The sequence below is a fragment of the Anastrepha obliqua genome, chromosome 5, assembly GCF_027943255.1.
Source record: "Anastrepha obliqua isolate idAnaObli1 chromosome 5, idAnaObli1_1.0, whole genome shotgun sequence".
NCBI lineage: Eukaryota > Metazoa > Arthropoda > Insecta > Diptera > Tephritidae > Anastrepha > Anastrepha obliqua.
In genome coordinates this window covers 57,000,204-57,025,022 of record NC_072896.1, presented here as the reverse complement: position 1 = coordinate 57,025,022, position 24,819 = coordinate 57,000,204, and the positions used below count along the sequence as shown (strand labels likewise).

General features: G+C 37.2%; 1 protein-coding gene across 1 annotated transcript in view; it reads left to right on the top strand.

Moving 5' to 3' along the window:
• The first annotated feature begins 1,446 nt into the window (after positions 1–1,446).
• Positions 1,447–24,819, top strand: part of LOC129248428 (uncharacterized) — a 71,793-nt gene continuing 48,420 nt past the window's right edge. Inside the window, exons 1-5 of the mRNA XM_054887971.1 lie at positions 1,447–1,588; positions 11,964–12,204; positions 12,276–13,033; positions 23,204–23,363; positions 23,423–23,666. Coding sequence (XP_054743946.1) covers positions 12,096–12,204; positions 12,276–13,033; positions 23,204–23,363; positions 23,423–23,666 — 1,271 coding nt within the window. The 5' untranslated portion in view covers positions 1,447–1,588; positions 11,964–12,095. The remainder of the gene's footprint in view (positions 1,589–11,963; positions 12,205–12,275; positions 13,034–23,203; positions 23,364–23,422; positions 23,667–24,819) is intronic.

The following is a 24,819-nucleotide window of genomic DNA, read 5'->3' as shown; positions in this document are numbered from 1 at the left end:
TCAAAGATATGTTGACAACATCGAAACCAAAGCATTTGTATCATATTTTAGCTATCATAAGCCACTCGTATCATTTGTTGAAATTGAAAACATTGAGGATGAATAATAATAAAATGAAGAAAATAAAATATGAACTTTATAGCAATATTATAATGAACCTATAATTATCCCGCCCCTAATGCTGCTTTCGTCTCATTCTCTCTCAGTTTGTTTTACGGAAGGTTTCACTTCTATCGCGTCTAACCGTTAGACTGGTATTTTTTTTTTTCTTATTTATTTATATTTCTATAAAAAAATGTTTTTCATTATTGTGATCTATGCTGAAGAAAATATGCCAAACCGGATTGAAAAATATTAATATTTAAAAAAGTTACAAGGGTTTTTAGAGGTTTAAACTTTAACTGCTGTTTTCTCGAAAACTTGTTTTCGCACGTAAGGTACCTTTTCGTAGACCAGGTCACATATAGAGTAATCAAACAGTAGTGGTAATTGTTTTTTTATGGATTATAGACAATTGCCGATGTGTGTTTTTTTCTTGTAAGCGCAGATATATCAATCAGTCCATAAGTTCGTGCGTATTTTACCCATAATTTCACTTTTGTACGATTTTTGCATACAAAAAATTATTCGCGGAATATTACGGAACTATTAATCGCGGATAGAAGCACGTGTTGTTAAAAAATAAAATGGAATCTTCGAACGCGTATAAGGGGCATATTTTGTATTTTTTTTATAAAAGTGGTAAAAATGCAACAACTGCTGTTGCAGAAATAAACACTGTTCACGGCACAGGATACCGTGAGTGTAAGGACTGCGCAAAAGTGGTTTTCAAAATTCCGAAGTGGTAACTGCGACGTGGAGGATGCCCCACGCCCTGGTCGTCTTGAAGTCTTTACTCCGACGCCTTGCTCGAACTCGTGGAAGCTGAGCTAAATTTGACAGTCGATATGAAAGCTCAGAGGTTAAATTCGTCGCATGGAACAGTTCAGTTGTCTCATACCGCATGGCATAAATTAGGCAAGCTGAACGAGCTGGGATGGGAGCTAATGCCGCATCCACCATACTCTCCGGATGTTGCACCTTGTGATTATCACCGTTTCCGTGGACTTCAATCTCATATGAGTAACAAGAACTACACCTCAAAAGAAGCTATAAAAAGGGATATCGAAGCGTATTTTGGCTCCAAGGTTAAAGAAATTTTTCGAGCAGGGAATTAAAAATTTGCCTAAACGTTGGGAAGACATTGTAAACATCTTTTTTATTAATTTTAAAACCACCTTTAAAAAACGCACGAACTTATGGACTGACCTGATACATATATGCGCGTAAAAAAGAAAGTTAATGTTATGCATGTTTCAATATTCTTTAAAATGCCCACATTGTTATGTGAAAGACTATTCACAATTGTTTCATTATTACGCACACTTAGTCGTAGATTGAGTTAGTTGTCAGATGGACGCGTTTGTGTGGGACTCACTCGTACTAAATTCTGTATTTTTAAAGTAGTTTTGTGGTTTTTGGAACTATTTTGAACGAACGGTTGATAAAAATTATATTGAAATTATCGTGGTGGATGTTGGTGCAAAAGGTAAAATGCACATGCATAAAAAAATCGGGCTGAATAAATTTAAATAAAATAATTTTAAAAATAAAACTTTCTGAGAAGTGAACTCTAGTGAATTTTTTTGGTGATATGCAAATATTGATAACAAAACAATTAAATAATAAAAAAAAATCAGCACGAGGTACAGAAACTTCGACCAAATATTTCAACGCAGTTGTAGGACATGTTGTTCACTAACGTTGCTAGTTTCATTATCAGTTTTCGGGCGCCATATTAATTATCTGACTATTAAGCAGATTGTGATAATTCATGCTCCATACCCAATCTTCAAAAATCTTTTTATTGTTTTTGTGAGAAAAATCATAAAAAAACATACGAACAAACAAATGAAATTAAAGACCGGTGAACGTTGTGCAATAAAAACAAAAACAAAAATACATTTAAAAATATTAAAAACAAGATCAAATTAAAAGTGCATATTGTTTGCTTTCTAGCTTCCCGAACAGCAAGAGGACACTACATTTTTAAATTTAACGAATTTGCTGACCGATACAGAATTCGATGGTTTGAAAAAAATGTGACTCACAAAACCTCGGATATAAAACGTGCAATGAGATACACAAAATTTTGCGTACATATGTATATATGTACTTTCCAAAGTAGTAATAATTAAATCAAGTGTAGAGTTTTTGAAATGTTTAAAGGAAAGGAAGGAATATCATCCAAAGAACTTTTACATAAGCAACAGCAAAAACAATATTTCAAACCGTTACTTTACTTTTAAAGTCAATTGTACCTTGAATATTGAGAATATTAAACTGAAATTACGTTTTTTAACCACATACTTATGTATGTATATGTATTGGTATATGTACATATGTATGTATTACATTTTGATTACTTACTATTGCGATTACTCTTATTGTAATCTTGAAAATTTTCAGCTTTACGATTATTGCAGTCGGAATCATGAAATGTAAATATTATTGCGAATATTTTAATTGTTATTCTGACAAATTCAGGAATGTAATTACAATTAGGGGACTCCCTTAAACGCGAAAATGCCTCAAAAAATCTCGAAATTTTTTTCAGCCTAGCACTGAAGGCCCTAGTAGCCAGTGTGCTAATTAAGTTAGGGTTATATTGTATATATCCCCTATAAATAATAATAATAATTTTTCCAACCTCCAACTATTAGAAATTGTATGCTTGTCGCGTGCTTTTAAGCAAATTATTTGCGAAAACAAAATAGAAAAGTCGTAACTAAAACTCGTTGAATGCAAACTCCGATTGATTCAGTGGTTCCTTTTTCTTGTCGAATATTAGTGGAGGTAGTTCCTCTCGATTTGTTACATAGTGCCATCGATGGTTGTTTAATATTGTAACTGAACTATTCTAAAACTGTGTAGTTTATTCCTCACCTCGGGTGGTAAAGGGCTGAGATTCCTCTTCAAACCTGATTTCATTTTACTTCAACAACTCTTTATGTACAAATTCTTACACTTGCAGTTGCTTCATTTTGCCTCGTTTTATTTGAGTATGCAGTAGTTGAAAGTTTCGTTTCGTTCGAGGCGAATCCATTTATGGTGATAACAGTAGAACAAACCAAATTTGCATGTATTGTTGCGCGTACTCTGTTTTTTGCAATGCTCTGGCTTGAATGTCGATTTTTCAATCGGAATGCAAACAAAAAAGCAGGTCCCTTTGACATCGAAATCACCAAATCTCGAAAAAAAAAGTTACTCCACACTTAACTAAAATTCCCCAAGTACTTTTCAACGCCCCTATACAATAGTATCTTTTTTACTTCACAATATTATTAATTAGTTAGCATATACATGCATGCATTGACTCAATAAGAAATGCAAGTTAAATATTTTTATTTTTATATTTTACTATGGGGTATTCAAATAGGATGGCGGCCGCCGTAGCTGAATGGGTTGGTGCGTGATTACCATTCGGAATTCACAGAGAGGTCGTTGGTTCGAATGTCGGTGAAAGCAAAATTAATAAAAACATTTTTCTAATAGCGGTCGCCCCTCGGCAGGCAATGGCAACCCTTCGAGTATATTTCTGTCATGAAAAAGCTCCTCATAAAAATATCTGCCGTTCGGAGTCGGCTTGAAACTGTAGGGCCCTCCATTTGTGGAACAACATCAAGACGCACACCACAAATAGGAGGAGGAGCTCGGCCAAACACCTAACAGAAGTGTACGCGCCAATTATTTATTTATTTATTTATTCAAATAGGATAGTAAAAATAATTTACCTCCTTGTTATAAAAAATTTATCGCGCAGCATTCGCAAAATTGGTGTCAAAAAAGAAATCGGACATCTGGCACAAAGAAAGAACCAAACGTAATAAATTACAATAAAATTTCAGTTGCGTTTTGGTGAATAAAAGTCCAAATTATAAACATGGATAGACAGCGTGGACAAAGCTCAATTCAAGTCAGAAATTTAATTACTCGTTCCATCGATTTTGTAAAACCTTCCCAGTAGGATTCCTTAATTTCTCTTATTCTTTTATTTGTAGCGTTCCTTTGGTCTTTGTAGCATTGTTCACTTTTTTCAGTTTCAACGACCTATATGTACTTCAAGTAAGCTTTCTTTTTCTCATTGGTTATTCGTTTAATTTCTTCCGTGTACCAAGGCGTTTTATTTTTCCCTGTTTTATTGCTTGTTATTGACCTTTTACCTAAGGTTTCTGCTGGTGCTTCCAAAATATTTGTTTTGATTTTTTCCCAAGCTGTGTTTGGACTATCTTCTTCATCCAGACTTCTTTCCTCAATTTTGTTAGTTAACCTTCTTGATAGTAAATCTTTTATACTATCGTGATCAAGTACATTGTACTTTTCTTTTTTTTCTATTTTTATCGGGTTTGAGATATTTGTAGCCCATTCTTAATTTACATAATAGAAGAGAGTGATCACTTCCTATATTAGCTGAGTTTAGTGTTCGCACATCCAATATGTTTTGTGGCATGAAATGCCTGCTTGTAATGATATAATCGATCACTGAATTTTGTCCTTGAGAATTTTCAAATGTATATTTGTATTTTACAGCATGGTCAAAAAAGGTGTTATTAATTCTTAAGTTATTTTGTGCGCAGAAGTTTATTAGTGACGCACCGTTCTCATTTATGACATCCTCATTAAATCTTTGTTTTAGACCAGCGATCGCTGTTTGGCCTATTCGAGCATTTAAATCACCCATTATTATAATCGGCTCATTATTTTTTATCGAATCCAGCTGGTTTTGCAGATTCGTATAAAATTCAGTTTGTTTTTCTCTAGGTGTTGTTATATCTGGTGCATACACGCTAATTAGGTTGATGTTCATTTATGTATTCTATTCCTTTTATACTGGGTTTCAGATTTTTGTGTAGCAGCAGTCCTACTCCCGCTTTTGCTCTAACTTCCTTACTTACTCCACTATATATCAAGATATAGTCGTCAAACACAATGATACCTTTGCCTTTTTTCTTAGTTTTTGAGAGCACACAAATATATATTTATCTTCTTTTCTTTCAGCTCCTCTATTATTTCTTGATCTTTATTTGTCCATGTCTTTATGTTCCATGAACCGATTCTTATCTTCTACTCAAATATGAACGAGACGGTATCAATAAAACGGGCCGCGGATGACATATGGCAAAAATAAATTTTTTGTTTTTTGGTAGGACTGTTATAAGCTTACATGGCAAATTTCAGTGTGATATGTCACATAGTTTGTTTTCTGTGCTACTGTAAACAAGTCAAGCTCGAGTGTGTTCTTCGAATTCTCTTTTATGACTTCAATTGTCTCAAAATGTTTTCCACGGAGCGGCAACTTGAGCTTGGGAAATAGGAAAAAGGTCACATGGCGTCATATCTGGCGAATACGGTGCTTGCGGAACGATATTAATATTATTTTTGTTCAAATAATCGCGAACAAGACATGATGTGTGAGCTGGTGCATTATCGTATTGCAAGAACCATGACTTGTTGTCCCACAATTCCTTCCTTTTAAGACGAATGTTCTCGCGCAAACGCTTTAAAACGTCTAAATAATATTGAGCGTTAACCGATTTTGCGATTTGTACGATTTTCAAGCACAATTTCCTTTACTTTGCCGATGTTTTCGTCGTTTACTGATGTTGCTGGACGACGTTCATGAGGCTAGTTTGCAACCAATGTACGGCCCTCTTTGAACGATTTGTACCACTAGAAAACACGTGCACGCGATAGAGCAGAGTCCCCATAGGTTGTCTGCAACATTTTTAAGGCGTCTGAAGCCGAAGTTTTGTTGGAATAACAAAATTTCAAACAAATTCTTTGTTCAACTTGAATTTCCATCGTTAAATTCGAAGAACACACTCGAGCTTGACTTGTTTACAGTAGCACAGAAAACAAACTATGTGTCATATCATGCTGAAACTTGCCATGTAAGCTTACACCAAAAAACAAAAAATTTATTTTTGCCATATGTCATCCGCGGACCGTTTTATTGATACCGTCTCGTTCATATTTGAGCAGAAGGTATGATGTTTTTATGCTTTAATCTCTTAGTCCTTTGGCGTTGCCAGGTTGCTACCGTTGAGTTATTGTTATTGTACCTGAGGCTTTGTGTTGTTCTTTGAGCACGAAATTTCTAATGTAGTAGGTTGCTAGCCTGGCTACTTAGGATTTTTACGGGTTTACTCCCATTGGCTCGCAGGAAGTATTTGATTTTTGTTTCCCTCCTGAGAAAAGTTAACAGCCGCTACCGGGTTTAATTTTCCAGTTTTGGTCCGCGGGTGGTATTTTATTTCTCACCTACCACGTATATCTACAGAGCTTTCCCCTATCCGCCACCTGAGGACGCGTCTGATTGGAGACTGGAAAAACTCCACACGGAGCTTTTTCATGGCAGCGGGCGACCGCTATTTTGGTGTTTCGAACCTACGTTCTCTCTGAACTCCGAATGGTCACGCACCAACCCATTCGGCTACGGCGGCCGCCGTAGATGATTATAATTTATGTAACATTAGATGGTGTAATAATTCCGCTACTTCTGGTCTCACAGCTACTAATGTCGTTATTTTTCTAGAATCACTAGGCATAGAATTCTGGTATGTGAATCAGTAATTTGTATGACTACCCCGAGCATCTTTGTATAACACCTTGGAATCTGTTTCTCATGATCAAATTAATAAATTTTTGAACATTAAAGTCCTGGAGCTTCTTGCGCCATTCTTCGAAAATAACGTTTTTGAGATCTTATAGACCTGTTAAGTGTTTTTTTGCATTTTTTTTTTAATATGCTTACAAATTTTCTATTGAATTAACATCCGGGCTGGTGTATCTAATACTTTTCTGCAATAAAAGGACTATATGAACTTTAGGTTTTGGATTGTTATAGATCGGTAAGTTAAACTGAAGTTTGTTGTCAAGAATGGAACCAAATTTTGTTGAACTATTTGTCAAATGGTATTGCAGAATATTCAAATATTGTCGTGTATCCATCTTATCTTCTAAAGGGTTCCCCAATAACAGGTGTTATTTTGAATAGCCCGCTTTTTCGGTAGATGTCACTTTCGAAGCTGTCATTTTTTGATATTTGACAAGTAGAAGCTACGTCATTAATAAAAATGGAACGATACACCCTTAAACAACGCAGTAAAATTATTAAAATTCACTATAAAAATTCCGAAAATTTGGCAGAGACGGTTCGTAAAACTCGAACATTTTTGTGTCATCATGAACCACCTTGTCGGACCGCAATACAGATATTGGTGAAAACATTCGAGCTGTTGGGACAAGTTAGTGATCTAAAGAATAAAACTCGTGTAAGTCGCTCAAGAACAGCCGAAAATATTGCTGTTGTAGCCGAAAGTGTTGAAGAAAACCCAGGTTTTCGATTCCTCGTCTTTCTTTGGAGTTAGGCATTCCACAAAAGTCATTACACCGTATTTTGCATAAAGATTTGGGTCTTAAGGCTTATAAAGTCCAGTTAACACAAGAACAACGTAGTGCCTTTGCTGGAATGTAGTAGTGTCTTCGTTGGAATGTATGAAAATGATCCGGCATTTCATAGAAAAATCATCTTGAGTGATGAGGCTCATTTCCACCTCGGTGGCTTCGTCAACAACCAAAATTGTCGGATCTGGGGCTTAGAAAATCCAAGAGTTATTGCTGAAAAGCCTCTCTATCCTCAACGTGGGACTGTTTGGTGCGGTTTATAGTCCGGCGGAGTCATTGGATCTTACTTTTTCAAAAATGAAAGTGGAGCAAAAGTTACGGCGAATGGATTGTGCTATCGAGAGATGATTAACGATTTTTTATGGCCGGACTTGGATGGTATTGATCTGGAAAACGTTTATTTTCGGCACTAGGTGCCACACAAGCAACGAAATCATTGAAATTTTACGGGAATAACACCTATTATTTGGCGGCCGCCGTAGTCGAATGGTTTGATGCGTGCCTACCGTTCGGATTTCAGAGAGAGAACGTTGGTTCGAATCTCGATGAAAGACTAAAATAAATAAAAAAGTTTTTCTAATAACGGTCGCCCCTCGGCAGGCAATGGCAAATATCTGCCGTTCGGAGTCGGCTTGAAACTGTAGGTCCCTCCATTTGTGGAACAACATCAATACGTACGCCACAAATAGGAGGAGGAGCTCGACCAAACACCCAAAAAGGGAGTACGCGCCAATTATATATGTATATATAACACCTCTTATTGAAAAACCCTTTATAAACAACAAATCACCCATTCCCTTGCTTGACTGAAAGTTTGCAATATTTCACTGACGGTATAATATTTCGCCTTTCCAGTACTTTTAATGAGGGCTATGATACAGAATGATTTTAGTCTCATCACAGAAATCATATTATCCCAGTAGCTATCTGTTCAGGTAGGTACTATATGTTATAGCGAAAGATAATCGCTTTTTATTATGCTGACAGAGAACAAAGGCTTCTTTCTAGAAACTCGTGAAACTTTGAAAAACTTGGCGGACTACTTCATGAGAAACTTCGACTTCACACTAATCTCTAAGCTTACTAGCAAATTTTTTTGTCGAAATCTGCGGGCTCGCAGCTACTTTTCTCAGCAAAATATGTTTGGTGCGGTCAAATATTTTCCGTGGTCTTCCACTTGCAGATTTTGGTTCCCGAGATGTCACCATCTTCACACTGGCTTATACTGATGATCTCGATATCATCGGCCTTAACAACGACGCTGTTAGCTCTGCCTCTTCTAATCTGAGAAGGAGGCTTTATTTATGTTGTGCGTTAGCGATGGTGAATATCGAAGGTGATGGAACGATGAGCTGTATGAGATTCAGCGGCTCCGCTGGCTAGGTCATGCCGTAGGAATGGGCAAAAATGCGCCGGCTACGAATGTATTCAATAAGATGTAGCAGAGGAAAAGGAAGGCCTCCCCTGCGTTGAAAGGGCAAGAGGCGAAGGACTTGTCTCCGATTTACATTTATAATTACCGTCGTTTAGAAAAAGAAAATATGTAAATGTATTTCTACAATAACCGATCCTGGTATTCATCTTGTTCGTTTATATATTAAGCTATTGTTGAATGAGTTTTTACCTTTATCAAGCATTGATATGACTGTTTTAAATTAGGCATCTGTAATTATCCGCGTTTAAATAACGTCCTTTTAAAATTTAAATGGGATGAATTATTACCATACATAGGCCCCCATCGTATTATTACTTAAAACCCCCCAGACGAAGTTTTAAAAAATTTTTTGACATGAATCGATATGAAAAAAAGAACAAAGAAAATTGCACTGCAACAAAAGTTGGAGCCCCCCCCCTAAATCTGAGGGTCTGCGCACGGGCCTCGGCTGGATCGATGGAGTCCAGCCACATGGTGCCCCTTTGGTTTTCTCAAAGGCAGCATTTTACGACCAATACAAAATTTTTGATATCATTTCAATTTGCTTTTCTGTGGCTCCGATTTTCTCAAAGGACGCATTCTAGGCCACGTAACGATTTTGAATTAAAAAAGAGGTTGTCTGTAAAGTCGGTTTACTGACAATAGTTTAACGTGACAACGTCATAAGAAAATACTGATGTAATGGTTACAATTTTCAAAACAAAATTTTAATTTTATTTGTTTGATAGATATTTTGTATGGATATAGAGAAGGAGGTAAATGGAATCGCAATGGAATATGTCAAGTTACATTTACACAAACGTGAAAAATGACGAAACATTTATCAAATTCATGAAAGATATGTTCAATTTCGATTGTTCATCAGATGTTAATAAGTCAACAACACTAAGAGGAAACATCATCGATTTGCCTTTTTCAAGACATATTACACTCGAAACACTCCCTTTCATATTTCCTACTTTTCCTCTCATCGTCCTATTCTCAACAGACAAATGGTTCATTACCATGCACACAGGAAGAAGGCATATGCAATTACAAATATGTGAATTTATATACATATGCGCATATACATACATATTTATGTATGCTCACTCAAGTAGGAGAGCGCCAGATGTCAAGCGTGGCCGAACGCGAGGGCGGATTGTACTCTTTGTCGTTCGTTCCGCGCTTTCGCTTGCAGCTCAAGCAAGGTAACGACTATGAGCAAGGTAACGACGATTGAGCAAGATAACGACACATTTTTTCGTGCGTGCAGCCGGCTTAATCGAATTATAAGACGTTATCACGTCAAAAAGAGGTAAGACTTAAAAATGTCTAATAGCTGGAGACTTCATTTTTGACATGCTGCTTTTCTTAAAAACAAAAGTTGACCAAGAAGGAATGCTTATACAATTGGAGAAAATGTGTCTTATTTGACCCTTTGGTCAAAAAAAGAAAACTTAACATTACGTCCACTTCATATGAAACTTGGGCTAATTAAAAACTTTGTCAAAGGGTTAAAGAAAGACAGCGCATTTACATATTTCAAGAAATTTTTCCGCAAGACATTCGGATGCTAAAATTAAAATCTCTGTGCGAGCTCACAAACCATAAACTTTCTCTATGGTGAATGGGTTGGTGCGTGACTACAATTCGGAAGTACTCAGGCCCGAGTCTCCGTGCATGAAACAGCAAATAATAGAAACGTTTTTTTAGTAGCAGTCACCTTCGGGTGTATTTCTGCCATGAAAAAAGCTCCTCATATAAAATTATCTGTCGTTAGGAGTCGGCTTAAAACTTAAAAAAGAGTGTAAGTGCCAATTATATATTATATATTGAATTGCTGCTTGAAATTCTTTTGGAAAGGCAGTACTGAGTCTCTTTTCAATAAGAAAGGCGAGAAGTATAAAAATACAATTGAAGATTTGTTGGAAAATTATTAAATATTGGGTGAGAACAAATTATAATTTTTTAGATTTAAGATCAGTGTTATATATTTATTTTGTACGAGGAAATATGTCTTGAGATACTGACTGGCAGAGAACACATCATTTAAAGAAAGAAGAACTACTAAACAAAAGGAGACTGTATTCGGGAGACCAAACACATGCGACATACCGGAGGCAACGATGCAAGATTTGGAAAATACAGCTTTACATTAGCTTTTAGCTTCCTCGAACGAGGTAGCTGGTTATGCTTGGGCCTAAATCCTGACTGGAAAGGGGACAAAAAACTATTTCCTTGGACAAAGAATGAAACTCTCACTGCCATCAAACACTCACACACTTTTGAAAAGACTGACCAAATGGTGGAAATGTTCTTTTTGGCAACACAAGTTTCACAACTTGCTGCTTTAGTAACCATCCCAACCAGTCATGTACCCATGGATGGCCCTAATGGTATGCCTAAGCAATCCGATGGTAAAGTGCATCCTTCCATTGATGTACGCTAGTCCAACAACTAACGTCAAGGTTTAAGTACCAAAGAAACAGTAAAAACGTTTAATTATAATGAAAAATTAAATTAATTTAATTGCGTTAATTTTATATATTATTTGTTTTGATTGGTTATCGGATTCTCCAGATATTAGATACTTTTATGAGATAACTTTTTTCTCTAATCTAAAACCGCTATTTCGCGATAACTAAATACATAGGAATTGGCTGGTCGTGTTCTTGGGGGCTTTTGCTTTTTGTTGTTAAGTAATAAGAATGTATTTTTTAACAAGAAAGAAAATCGCGTATTAAAGGAGATAAGATTGCAGTATTTTTCAAAGTTTTGCAAACGTTAAGCGATTAATTTGCTTCAAATTAATATCAAAAGAGAGGTCAAAACATCTTCTCAGAGAAATTGGAAATATTAAATCCAAGCACATTAGTGAACCTAATCCCTAATCGAAATACTGGCTACGTATATTAAGCTATTTTCAAAATGAAATTCACATCATTGTAATTGAGCATAATTTAAAATATTCACAGAATTTAAAAAGAAACATTACTATTTTTTATTAAACTCATTATTTTTTTATTTTAATTTTTTCCAGAAAGCGACATTAAATAGTGTGGAGTAAAGTGAAGAATATGAGAGATTTTCGGATTTAGATTATAGTATATTGTTTAGAAGCTACTTCTAAACTGATAAAGAATATTACAGGGCTTAAGGGCACGTAAGCAAAATGACTAAAATCAATCATTTCCGGACTACATCGTCAAACACAATAATGAGTCAGTTTCTAGCGATTATTTTGTTATCAGCAATTATTGAACTGGGGTTTGCGCATCAAAGTAAGTAAAAATGTAAAATTTTTTTTTTAAGTTCACATATGTATTGATTAAAATAATATTTATATTTACAGATCCATTCCGGGATCCAAACATATGCGGAAACCCGGTATGCAAAACGCCTTTCAACAAATTTAGTTTCAGAGATAGCATTTATAAATACGAATATAGTTTCGATGTGACATCGGAGTTTGTCGGTACTGGCAGCAATGCGTCCAGTATTTTTCTAAAAGCAGCTCTGGAGATATTTTTTCCAAAACCATGCGAAGGATTTCTACGTATTACAGATGCTAATCTGTGGGACTATCAAGTTGAACAAACAAATGGTGACGCTACCAGCGGCGATGATAGCGGAGCCCCGAAACGGGATGACGATGATTATTATGGTGAATTTGCTGACACAACTAACTATGACGAAGACCGAGATGACTTAGTTCATATGCACCCAAAAAGTATTGAATTGGCAACGGATTTAAAAAAATATATATTACGCTTCTCATTCCACGATGGCCTGATTACTGAAACATGCCCAAACTCTAAAGAGTCTGTTTGGACCTTAAATTTAAAAAAGGGCATATTGTCTGCTTTTCAAAATACCATGTTGCGATTCGATGTAGATTTCAATACAACAGAAATAGATACTGCAGGCGAATGCAACGTAAAGTATTCCTTAGAAGCTATTAATGACGTTTTCATTAAAATACGCAAAACAAAAAATATTTCTACCTGCCGAAACCGTTATTCGACTAATTCGGTACTGCAAACAACTCCATATAATTTCCGTGATGACAAAACAATATGGCCTATACTTGACTCTAAAAGCTATTGTGATGTAAGTATGATATATCTAATTTAGTTATTCTTTGTTGGTGGCCGAGAAGGAAATTTTTCGTTTTAGTGATAAGCATGATTCAATAACAATAACAATGAGCAATTCATTGAGAGTTTTCCTTATAACGGTATTTTGTACTGCTATTGAGCATTATCCATTGTGTTTCTAAGTAAGTTTTCAGTTCAGTTTTTAATTCGGAGTGATTGGTATATACGTTAAAATTTTTAAATAATCAACTTTTTCCTGAGCATACTGTCGTTCGGACGTGTTAACGTCCCTCCCTAAAGCGGTAATCATTAACGTAAAAATATATTTACTTAGCGAAATAGACGTTTAAGCGTGCTGAACAAATCTCAGCATTATTGTTTTTCAAACAAAAAAGTAAATAAACAATACCAAATCAACAAAATCTAAACAAATAAAATTATTGTACAAGTAGAGCGTACTACACCGCGCGAACGGAGTATAACGCTAACTACCCCCCAAAAAACAAAAGCAAATCAGATTAGTGTACTTTCACAAAAAATTGAAAATCAATATCTTGTTTATGTTTAAACGAAAAACTAATTAAACACAAAAAGAAAATAAAAACCACCAACATGTCTGTTGTTCGCCAGAGCGAACGCAATCCAAAGTGCTGACAAAAATTTCGCATAGTTTACAATAGTAGCGGACAATGCGAACCTGGCTTCAGCAGAACCGCGAGCGCGATCTTGCTCTCCACTGCAGGCTGCTATAAAAACAAGTCAAAGCAACAACGACACAAAATGCGCTAAAACTACACCGATATTAAATGCGAAAACTTCCGTTCAAGGTTCTTCAACAACTAAAACCCTGGAATTAAGTGTCTCGATCCCCGCTGCCAGCTGGAGCGAGCAATGTAGAACTCCCACTCAAACAACCCCTGCTATTCTCACTCACACAACCAACGTACCTGTTACGACGCTTGCCCTTAATAGCAGAATCACAACAACAACTTAAACAATTTTCACTTCTGCTCCGATAATGTCAACAAGCATATTAGCTATCCAGCAAACATCGACCAACAAACAACAGCAACAAACTCTAAACGAAAACAACACAAAAGAGCGCACGCGCAACTAGCCTAGTAAATTAGAAGAAGGCGCGAAAACAAACAAAAAGTATATTTTTTTGCAGCACTCAGACATGAATTAAGTCCATTGTACTACACTTGGATTTCCTTTTAATTTTTTTTAAATCTACCCGATCTCCGAAGAAATCTGAGTAGATCTTGTGGTGCCAAGGAGTCCAAAGAAGTTGGCCTCAGAGCCCATCTTAGCTAAGCAGACAGATGTGTCGTTACCCGCGATACCCACGTGTCCCGGGACCCATGTTAGCATCAGGCTATTATGGCTACCGACATAGTTCAGCCTGGATTTACAGGTCTTGACTACCCCTGATGTGGTTTGGAAGGATCCGTGTAGATCCATAGGACCTTGCTAGGAGAAAGACCGGGGATCGATTACCGCGCACCAGAGCAATGGAGACAGCACACCGCCTTGGGGGCAGCCTCTATTAACCCAGGAGGAAACCAGCAGATCTTCCTCTGCTCGCACCGAGACGATTCTTTCGGCCAGCATCGAACGAATCCAATTTACTATCACCCGGTCTACGCCGTGCCTACTAGCAGAGCTACACATACTGTCAAAAGTGATATTATCAAACGCTCCATCTATGTCTAAAAAGATGCCCATAGCGTAGTCCCTCCTGTCGACGGCCACCTCTACCCAAGTTTTTGTAGTGCCGACTCGCAGGATTTTCCACTTTGATAGGCATGCTGAAATGGAGTCAGAGGGTGAGCCTTCGGCGACTTCTGACCTATGCGCAATTCCACCAGTCGTTCGAGACTTTTCAGCATGAAAGATGTCATGCTGATGGGTCTAAAGCTTTAGGGGCTGGTGTAGTCGTCTCTTCCAACCTTTGGGATGAAAGCGACCCTCACCATCCTCCAAGAGCGTGGTATGTAGGCCAGTGCCAGGCATGCAGAGAAGATTTTCTTCAGGGCTGCTGTCACGAACTCTGCGCCTTCCTTCAGCATGGCAGGATATATGCCATCTGGTCCGGGCGTCTTGTAGCCGCAAATCGAATGGCGGCCTCATTCAGCACAGATCTGGCAACGAACCAGTCATGCCGAGAAGGTGTAGCAGCTCTGACAACTGCCTCTATCAATAAGGGATGTTGCCGGCTGACGCTTATCTGATTACCAGGAAAGAGAGACTCCATCAGCAAGCTGAGTGTCTCACTTTGCCGCTCCGTGAAGGAGCCATCAGATTTCCTAAGTGACCCCAGTTTTGTGGTTGGGTCCCTTTTCAGGATCCTAACCAATTTCGCCGTGTCACTCAGAGATTCAATACCGCTGCAGAATTCCCTATATGAGTTTTGAGTTTGATAGGGTGAGATCAATCACCTCATGCCTTCTGGCTGTTACAAAGGGCTGTGAGCCCTTGTTATGTATGTCTAGGCAAGAGGACGCGATAAATTGGAATAGTCGAGAGCCCCGTCCATTGCACTTACTGCTGCCCCAGATTGTATGCTGGGCATTAGCATCGCAACATAGGATGAGACCCAGATTGCGCCGCTCACAGAACCTCACGAGACTAGTGGCCTTCCCGGGTGGTGGCCCTTTCAGAGCATCGTAAGGAAAATAAGCAGATGCAATCACAGCCTTCAACCATCCGCGTCTACCTCTGTAACACACGTCAGTCGCTACCAGGTCTTGGCAACAAAATTGCTCAAGACTTGGCCCCGTTCAACGCGCTTAAGCCACAGAGGCGGCTCCCAAGTACCCAGGGCTGTTGCACTGTTGTTATGTGGGGTATATGTGCAGCTGGGTAAGCCTTCTACTTAGTAGTGCAGTAGCGGCTTTGGAATGCTGCAAGTTAATCTGCGTCACCGACGAGGGACGGTAGCTACAGGAACCGTCCGAGCCACTCATTTGGGATAGACATGACAAGTGACAGTCCCAAGGAAGAGACTCAGACGGTTCCCGTACCCATGCCATCAACACTGGCCTCATCCACTTGCACCACAAGAGCAGCCCCTTCCTTTCCTTCCCGGTTTTTGCTCTTGGTGTACGAGAGGACTCGCCAAAGCCTCGTGCAGATGCCCGGGGTCTGGGCACGCAGACAGGATAGGACATCCGCTGTAGACAGGTCTGGATCCGGAATCCAGCAGATGGGCTTCCTGAGGGGTACACTCTCCTCGCTGTAGACTGCGAAGCGAGTGGTCCCCATGGGGGCACGTTATTGACCACGGTCCTGATCCATTCGAAGTTGGCCAGAGACGCGCCCGTCACCTTTATGGTGCCGTCCTTCGTCTCATAGCCCTTCGCGTTGGCTTCAGGACCGGAGGCAATAACCTAACGCATCAGTCGACTTTTGCAGTATTTTATTTCTGCATCCGTCAGCTGATGGTCAGGCCCCAGTTTAGCAATCACATCCACAGGTCGTGGGCCAGCAGCCTTCTCGCTATAGGATGGCTTGGCTGCACCCTTGGATGTGCTTGGGCGAAGGTCCAGCTCCCCATCCTCCACTGACGAAAATTTCCCCGGGCAGACAGCTGTGCTGGACTTTTTGTTGTGACGCTAATAGGGACGTGGCTCAGCAGATCCTTTTCCCGCCACATTGACTGGCGCCAAGACCGCGCTCGTATCTTGAGGGGTCGTGACTCGGCCATTGGCGGCAGCTGCAGGGCAGGGAGGTGTACCGCTTTCAGCCACCGTCCTTCTCCGCTTACCTCGAGAGCGAGACAGCTTGGGAGCCTCCAGAATCCATGCCCCTGTCGCCGAAGCAGGTGGATTGCCACTTGTGTGGATTCTACCTGGAGTAATATCCACTGTGTTGTCCATTACCAAGGATGGTTTTTATTCGGGACTCCTCCCTAGCCAGTTTGGTTCGCGGATGGCACCCTGATTCTATGCCAACTTTGAGTCCTCACACGAGTGTTGAACCCACCCCATCAGGGAAGGCCACTCGTGTGATGTTAGGGCTTCAAAAATAAACGCAAAGAATATATCAACGTTTTGAACATATATTGGTGGTGGTTTCGATATATTCTTTGCATTTATTTTTGATTGTGCCGCCTTCTGATTTGTCCCACTGTCGCAAACTGATAAGTTTGTTCGCTATGCTCGATATCAGCGAGAGGTGCAAATAATAAATAATAACTATTCCTCAATCATAAAGTTACTAAAGGACAAAAATACGCAATACTATGTATACCTTCAAACCAAAGGAACAAAGAGGTTTCAAAGTTATTTTACGCAACAAGCATAACTCCACAAACACCAACGAAATCATACAAGAACTTAAGGAACTCGGCCAGTGACGCATATACACAACATTTTACAGTCAGGTACCAAAAAACTACTACCATTGTTTTCAATTGAGCTAAATCTACACCAAAATAATAAAGATATAGTATATATTCCGTAACATCTTTACTTCATTGTAAAATAAATTTTGAACCCCCTCATGAAAAAAGGGCGATACCACAATGCACAAATTGCCAAAAATATGGCCATACACAAAATTTTGCACTAAGATGCCAGTCTGTGTTAAATGCGCTGGAGAACATAAAGCAAGTGACTGCAAATTATGTATGGACAACACTAAATGTGCCCTATGTGGAGGAAATCACACTGCAATCTACAAAGGATGTATGGTGTACAAAACTCTAAGAATTCAACGCTTTCCAGCGCTACAACCAAAAACGTTGACCACAAACAATATAGAGGACAACATGCAACCATCCATACAATCCACAAAAGACAAGCCATCGCAACCATCAGCCGTGACACCTAACTTAACATTCGTCCAAGCAAGAGCTTTTAACGCCACACAACACTAGACACCACCTGAACTCACAACAACGAATAACGAAATCCAAGAAATAACAGATATGATGACACAACTTATAGTACAAATGTTGAACATGGTATCCATAATAACACTCCTCGTTACAAACTAAATGAACAGGCAAAATAAATTAAAAATCGCGCTAAGGAACGCAAACGGCCTATGCCAGCATATTCCCGAACTCAAATCTTTCCTACTTGACTACGAAATATAATATATATCCTTCTAATGGCCGAAACTCACTTGACAAGTAAAAGCTACGTTAAAATTCCTAACTATAAATTATTTCACACCAATCATCCAGGCAACAAAGCGCATGGTGGCTCAGCCGTAATTATACGACAAACCATCAAAATAGCATCGAAATGGACCCCTACAAAAGAGACAACATTCAAGCTACGACGATTCAATTTGAAGATCAATCCGGATTCTTGACAATATCCAGCACCTACTGCCCGCCGAAGTACAACAACACGTCTACCCAATATCTTGACTACCTGAGAACTCTTGGTAGCCGGTTTATTGCCGGAGGCGACTGCAACGCAAAAAACACAGCATGGGTATCAAGGCTGACAAATAAAAAAGGCAACGAATTACTCGACGCCATTAAAACGAACAAAAGCGACCATATAAGCACTGTTAAGCCCACCTACTGGCCCACTGACATGAAAAAGAAGCCAGACCTGATTGACTTCTATATCTATAAAAACGTAAACCGATACTACTTGACAATATGTAGAATCAAACTATCATCTATCATCCGACCACTCACCAATATTCCTGACATTTCTCACCACACCTGACATGGAAATAAACCACAGAAAACCATATAATAAAAACACCGACACTTAAAACTGTAAAGCAGATTGATAGTGCCGTTGCACACTTTGCGGACTCAATTATGGATGCGGTATCTAAGTCGACGACATTAATCAAGACTAAAAATAAGAAAAATGACATCCCTGACTCTATAAAACAGGCAATAAAATCGAAAACAAGACTAAGGAAAGAGTGTCAAACAACAAGACATCGCGCAGATAAAGCACGACTTAACAAGATGACATTAAAGAAATGCTTAAGGACTTCGGGGACAAATAAATGCAGAACTTTTTGTCAACCTAGATTCAACAAAAATCAGCAATTACTCACTCTGGCGGACAACATCGAAGATCAAGAAAACAACACCTCACCAACATACAATTTTAAACGAAAACAACACATGGGCCAAAACGGCACTAGAAAAAATCTCCTGGACATGACAAAAACAATGGACAAATATTAAAATTATATTATATTATATTATATTATATTATTATATTAATTATAGGTTCATTATAATATTGCTATAAAGTTCATATTTTATTTTCTTCATTTTATTATTATTCATCCTCAATGTTTTCAATTTCAACAAATGATACGAGTGGCTTATGATAGCTAAAATATGATACAAATGCTTTGGTTTCGATGTTGTCAACATATCTTTGAAATACCGCGTCAATGGTTGTTTTTGATCGTGTTGTCGATTCAGTGCGATTGTTACACATTTTTAAATTGAATGTTGTATTGAGAACGTCAATTAAAGGAACCGCTGTGTCCAATGCAAAATTTACGTTAAAATCGCCACTTAAAATCATTGGAACTTTATTGTAATCTTTTCTAAGTACCCGCGATACTTCTGGTGTATACTTTATTAAATTTTCGTGAATGAATTCCGTGATGCTATTTATTGATTTTTTTTCTGTCGATATTCACGACACTTTTCTGCATTATTTTTCGGCATAATTGCGGTAAATATTTAAAAATGAAAATATTTACGAATATAAAAATACACACGCGGTTGCTATTATGAGCGTCCCCAGCAAAACCTGCGTGACCGAAACTCTAACACAATTACATTTTTTTGAATGTTACAAACACATATGCACGCAGGTTTTGCTGGGGCGTGACCGAAACTCTAACACAATTACACATATGCACTCGTATTTGTTTGAAAATCGACTTTTTTTTTGGTTCTCCGTCACCTTTGGAAAATGTGTAAACAGTAAGCAAACTTTATTCATATATTTTTCCTCATTTTTGCATCAGTAAAATTAAACAAACGCCGTAGCCGAATGGGTTGGTGCGTGACTACTATTCAGAATTCACAGAGAGAACGTCAGTTCGAATCTCGGTGAAAACACCAAAATCAGCAGGCAATGGCAAAACACCGAGTGTATTTCTGCCATGAAAAAAAGCTCCTCATAAACATATCATAAAATAAAATAAAATAACTGTATAAAAAAATTTTTTTTCTTGTGATTCGAACCAAGGATTTTGGATCGGAAGCTCACATTGCTAGCCGCTCGGCTATCGCGCCATACTGTCGGCGCTGGCCTAAAAGTTATTTAGTTCGTCGCTACGTTTATATGTAATATTCGTAGCCAAGAGTGTCGCTTTTTTCGTTTCACTTTTTCTCAAATCACTCCCAACGATTCTAAAGAAGTTTTCACTTCAAAAATTGGGATGTAATAAAAAAAAACAAATAATAATCATAGCAATTATTCATTTTGTTTTAAAGTGGTGTACCTTCGTTATGATTATTATTTTTATTACACGCCTCCCAAAGTAATTTTCTAAATCTAAAATCACCGGTCTTTTTTTGGTAAATTTTAGCAAAACATTATTGGGTGGCAATGTATCGATAGAAAGCGTAGTCTTTTGAATTTTTCATTTCCGAATCCGTAGCATTAAAAATATTGTAGTTGTGGCAAAACATTTACGGAAAATTTTACGAGTAAAACAGCCCGCATCATAGCAAATAAAAAAGATGTTTGCACACTGTGCGAAGTCTCAGCCATTGTGCATTTTATTTATTTTATCAATTTATAAAAATAATTTATAATTTGTTTTTTTTTTTTTTAATTTTGAATTTTTATGTGTGGTCAAAACCCGTCTCCAATTCGCTGTATTACTGGAATTGACTAAAGAAAATCTAGAATTTTGGTATGGTTATGTCAAATAAAAAAAAGTGAATAGTGGACAGATTTTGCAAAAAAGATACCGCCTGTTGGGAAAGGATTTATGGTTTAAAGGTTCAGGAGCAGCGAAACACTGATTGCCTTCCATCCATTCGTAGGTCTTCTCATTGCTCGGGAAACCACCTTAGGGTCCTCTGTCTTGCTCGCTCATGTGCCCTACATTTTCCATTTGTGAGCAGATACTCTAGCGATCCGAAGTTTCACTGATTCCAATTTTTACCTTTGTGTTATCTGCAGCTTCATAACCGCCATAGTTCTCTCCAGTGAGTTTCACAAGACGACCACTTCATGTAACAGAATAACTTTGTCTTTGAGTTATAGAGCCAGAATGAAACTGTGCGAATATCCATGTAAGGTAACTGTTGCCTTCCTAATGTCCCTCCAATTTTAGGAATTTCACGTTGGCTTTTTGTCATTAGTTCGAGGTACTTCACGTAGTCCGACAGTACCTGCGGAGTAGAATTAAGCTCTAGGTATTTTATATCTTGTCGTGAATAGGATGAGCTACATGAGGGGAGGATTCATCTAAAAGCCACAATCCGCAGCCCATTTGGCAACTACGTTTAAGTAACCCTGCGACAATTTGTACAGAGTAACCGAAAACTTTTTTCTAATAATAAGTCCTACGCCATCTGTGTCGGCAAACATCCTGCAGCCTCTTTTCCCTAACTAAACTACTAAACTAAAACTACTTTTTATAAAAGTGAAATGCTACTTGATTTTGTTTTTGTATTTAACCTTAAGGTTTTATAATTTTATAATTACGAGTTTTTTGTTTCATAAAACCTGTTTTTTAATTTTTAAAGCATATTTAATTAATTTAAGATCATATTTTCAAAATTAAGAAAAACATTTTTCTAATAGTGGTCGCTTCTCGACAGGCAACGGCAAACCTCTGAGTGTATTTCTGCCATGGAAAAGCTCCTCATAAAAAAAATATCTGCCGTGGCGGAACAACATCAAAGGGTGTACGCGCCAATTATATATATATTTTCAGGGTATTAAACAAATATTTAAGGGCATATTTTTTATTTCCCTAGTGATGAACAATGGTGAAAATTCTTGCCACATTTCATCAAAGTACGCACATCTGATTGAAATATTTATTGAACTGGGTATCCACAGATAAGTCTTAATAATTTTTAATATTGTGATTAATCAGGAACATTCATGAAACGTCTGGAAAAAATACCGAATGAAAGAGGTACTAAAACAAAACACGAATAATAGATGATAAGAGAGAAGTTGGCAGAAAATTGGAGCTACCACATCTAGAAATTACGATAGTTGTTAAACACATCTATTCAGATCTTAAGCTATTGACACTTAAGTTTAACGTGTGAACGTGTAAACGTCCAAAGTGAAAGGCAATGATTAAATAAAAAATATATAATTGGCGCGTACACTTCTGTTAAGTGTTTGTTTAATTTACTAATCGAGTGATATAACTCAGAGGAATTATAGAGAGACGTTTCGTTTGAGAAAAACATAGCAATACGTTTATGCTACAATAAATAATCAATAGGAAGTAACCTAAGTGTCACTTTCTAATTATAAATAGTGGTGCCAGTCTCAAACAGTCCTGTTGATCAATTAAGTATCTGAAAGAGTTGCAGTTTGGTTGAAAAGTGAGAAAGCAAAAATCAAAGATTACGAATTTTTATATGAAATTAGTTTGACATTAGCAGTTTCACGCATAGTCAATTTTGGATCTTCACAAATAATAATACACTTGCTCATTGATTTCTGGCGTTGCTGCACGTGTTACTTGCAATAAGTAGTTTATCTTCAACACTTGCACGACCATGCTTCACTCTAAAACCCATAAATTTTTTGTTATTATAATTCTTATATTACTATTATTATTACTTTTAAAACTTTCACCAGTCTTTTTTATCATTTTTTGTTGCTCATAAGCTTTCGAAAACAAAAAATTTTATCCCTGCATGAAATTCGGTTTTTTCATAACAAAATGCACTCACACGTCAACTTCAAATTGCTTGTAAACAAGGAGTAAATTGAGAAAACGATATACAATTCCTGTGTATTCAAATAAAAGATGAAGCACTAGAATAGCATAGAATTTTAATTAATTTACTATTTACTAGGTTTTGCTTTCAACACTTTTCTAGTAATATTCGTCTCGATATTTTAGAAGTATTTATAATTTTCCTGGAATCCATTAGTGCCTAGTACTCGCAATATGATATGTTTTAGTATATATTATTTCATATGTATAAGTGTTTTTAAACAACTTTAGTACATACTCTTAATAGATGACAATCAACAATAACTTGTACCAAGAAGTCACTTGCTATGAGCAGCACCAATTGATTCCTTTCTCAAACAGTAACTCTGGTGCTGTCACTAAAGTTATTTCTCGGCTGGTATTTCAGGACGAGGAAAACTACAGTATAGGAGATTTTTTAGCTGAACGTAAGTTAAATCAATACTTCTTATTATCTAGTTCATATAATTTGAATACTATTTCTTAGATATCGAAATTATTGAAAAGCGTTCAACACTTATTTTTGACCACACGCCCTCTATTAAGCCCACACATAGTGAAATTAAGTTAGCACGGGATCTGTTGAAGGATATTTGCTATCTTGGATTTCCAAACATTCAACGCGAGTTCGTAAATGTTTTCACAGATTTTTTACGTACTATTAAGCAGCTGGACTATGATGCGCTAACTCAACTTCTCACACGTTCGGCTAGCATTTGTGAGAAAGGAAAGTAAGTGATATTAATATCTGATTAATCTATACTATTTATATATTTTTATAGCATATGCTTGAACATTTTAATAATAAGGTCGACAGCGTATTACTATAAAATATTCGGGTTTCTATCGGAAGTCTCAAGAATTGCTATCATATAGTAAGTGATAAATCTGTAAATCTGTAGACACATTTCGAAACAATAGTATTATCAAACTAAATTTAAAAAAACTAACTAAGCAAAATTTGTGGAGGAAATCACAATTGAAAGAGTTAAGTTTCAAATAATTTAAATTTATCATATCTTCTGTTAAGACAAAACCCTGTTTTAAAGAAAAACACGTTTATTATAAAACGAAAATTAAATTTTGATCATATACTACTTATACTGTCTTTAAAGAAGTTTTGCAAGTTCGAAAATATGTATGTATTGGTAAAAAATTATAAATATATTGCATATTTCGAACTTGCACTTGCACATATGGCTAGGAAGTTACTTGTTTCGTTTTTGAATGCAGTGACTATTTTGTATTTCGTTTTTTAATTAAAAAACAGGCCGGTTAACTGATAAAAAAAACAAAAAAAATGTTGGCCATGTTTAAGAGCCAAAATTACTCCGTACTAGTTTTTTTAAGTAAAATTTATCTACTTTCTAATCTGGCAACAGATCTTTATTTCAATTATTGTACATCTAAGCTGTTCTAAATGATCTGGGAGGGAGTCACTATAAAGACCGAAATTGTTCAGTATCAGAATTTTGAAAGTGCATATTTTTAGACAAGTATATGGCAATTTTTTTTAAATGCCTCACGAAGTAAGTCTTTTCAAAGTACTATACAACCGTAGCCGAATGGGTTGGTGCGTGATTACCATTCGGCGAAACACCAAAATGAAGAAAACGTTTTTTCAAATAGCGGTCGCCCCTTGGCAAGTAATGGCACACTTCTGAGTGTATTTCTGCCATAAAAAAGCTCCTCATAGCCATTTAGCTGATTTTTTCATGTAAAGGCCAAAAATGGTGATATTTTTAAATTGGGGGACATCAGAATTCGTTTTAGAGGTATGGTTCCTTAGGCAAAGTTTCTTATTTTGATCCCTAGAATACGATTTTCACAGAGCAATGAGCGATTTTTAAATCGACCCGCCCTAATGTTTATATATATACATCG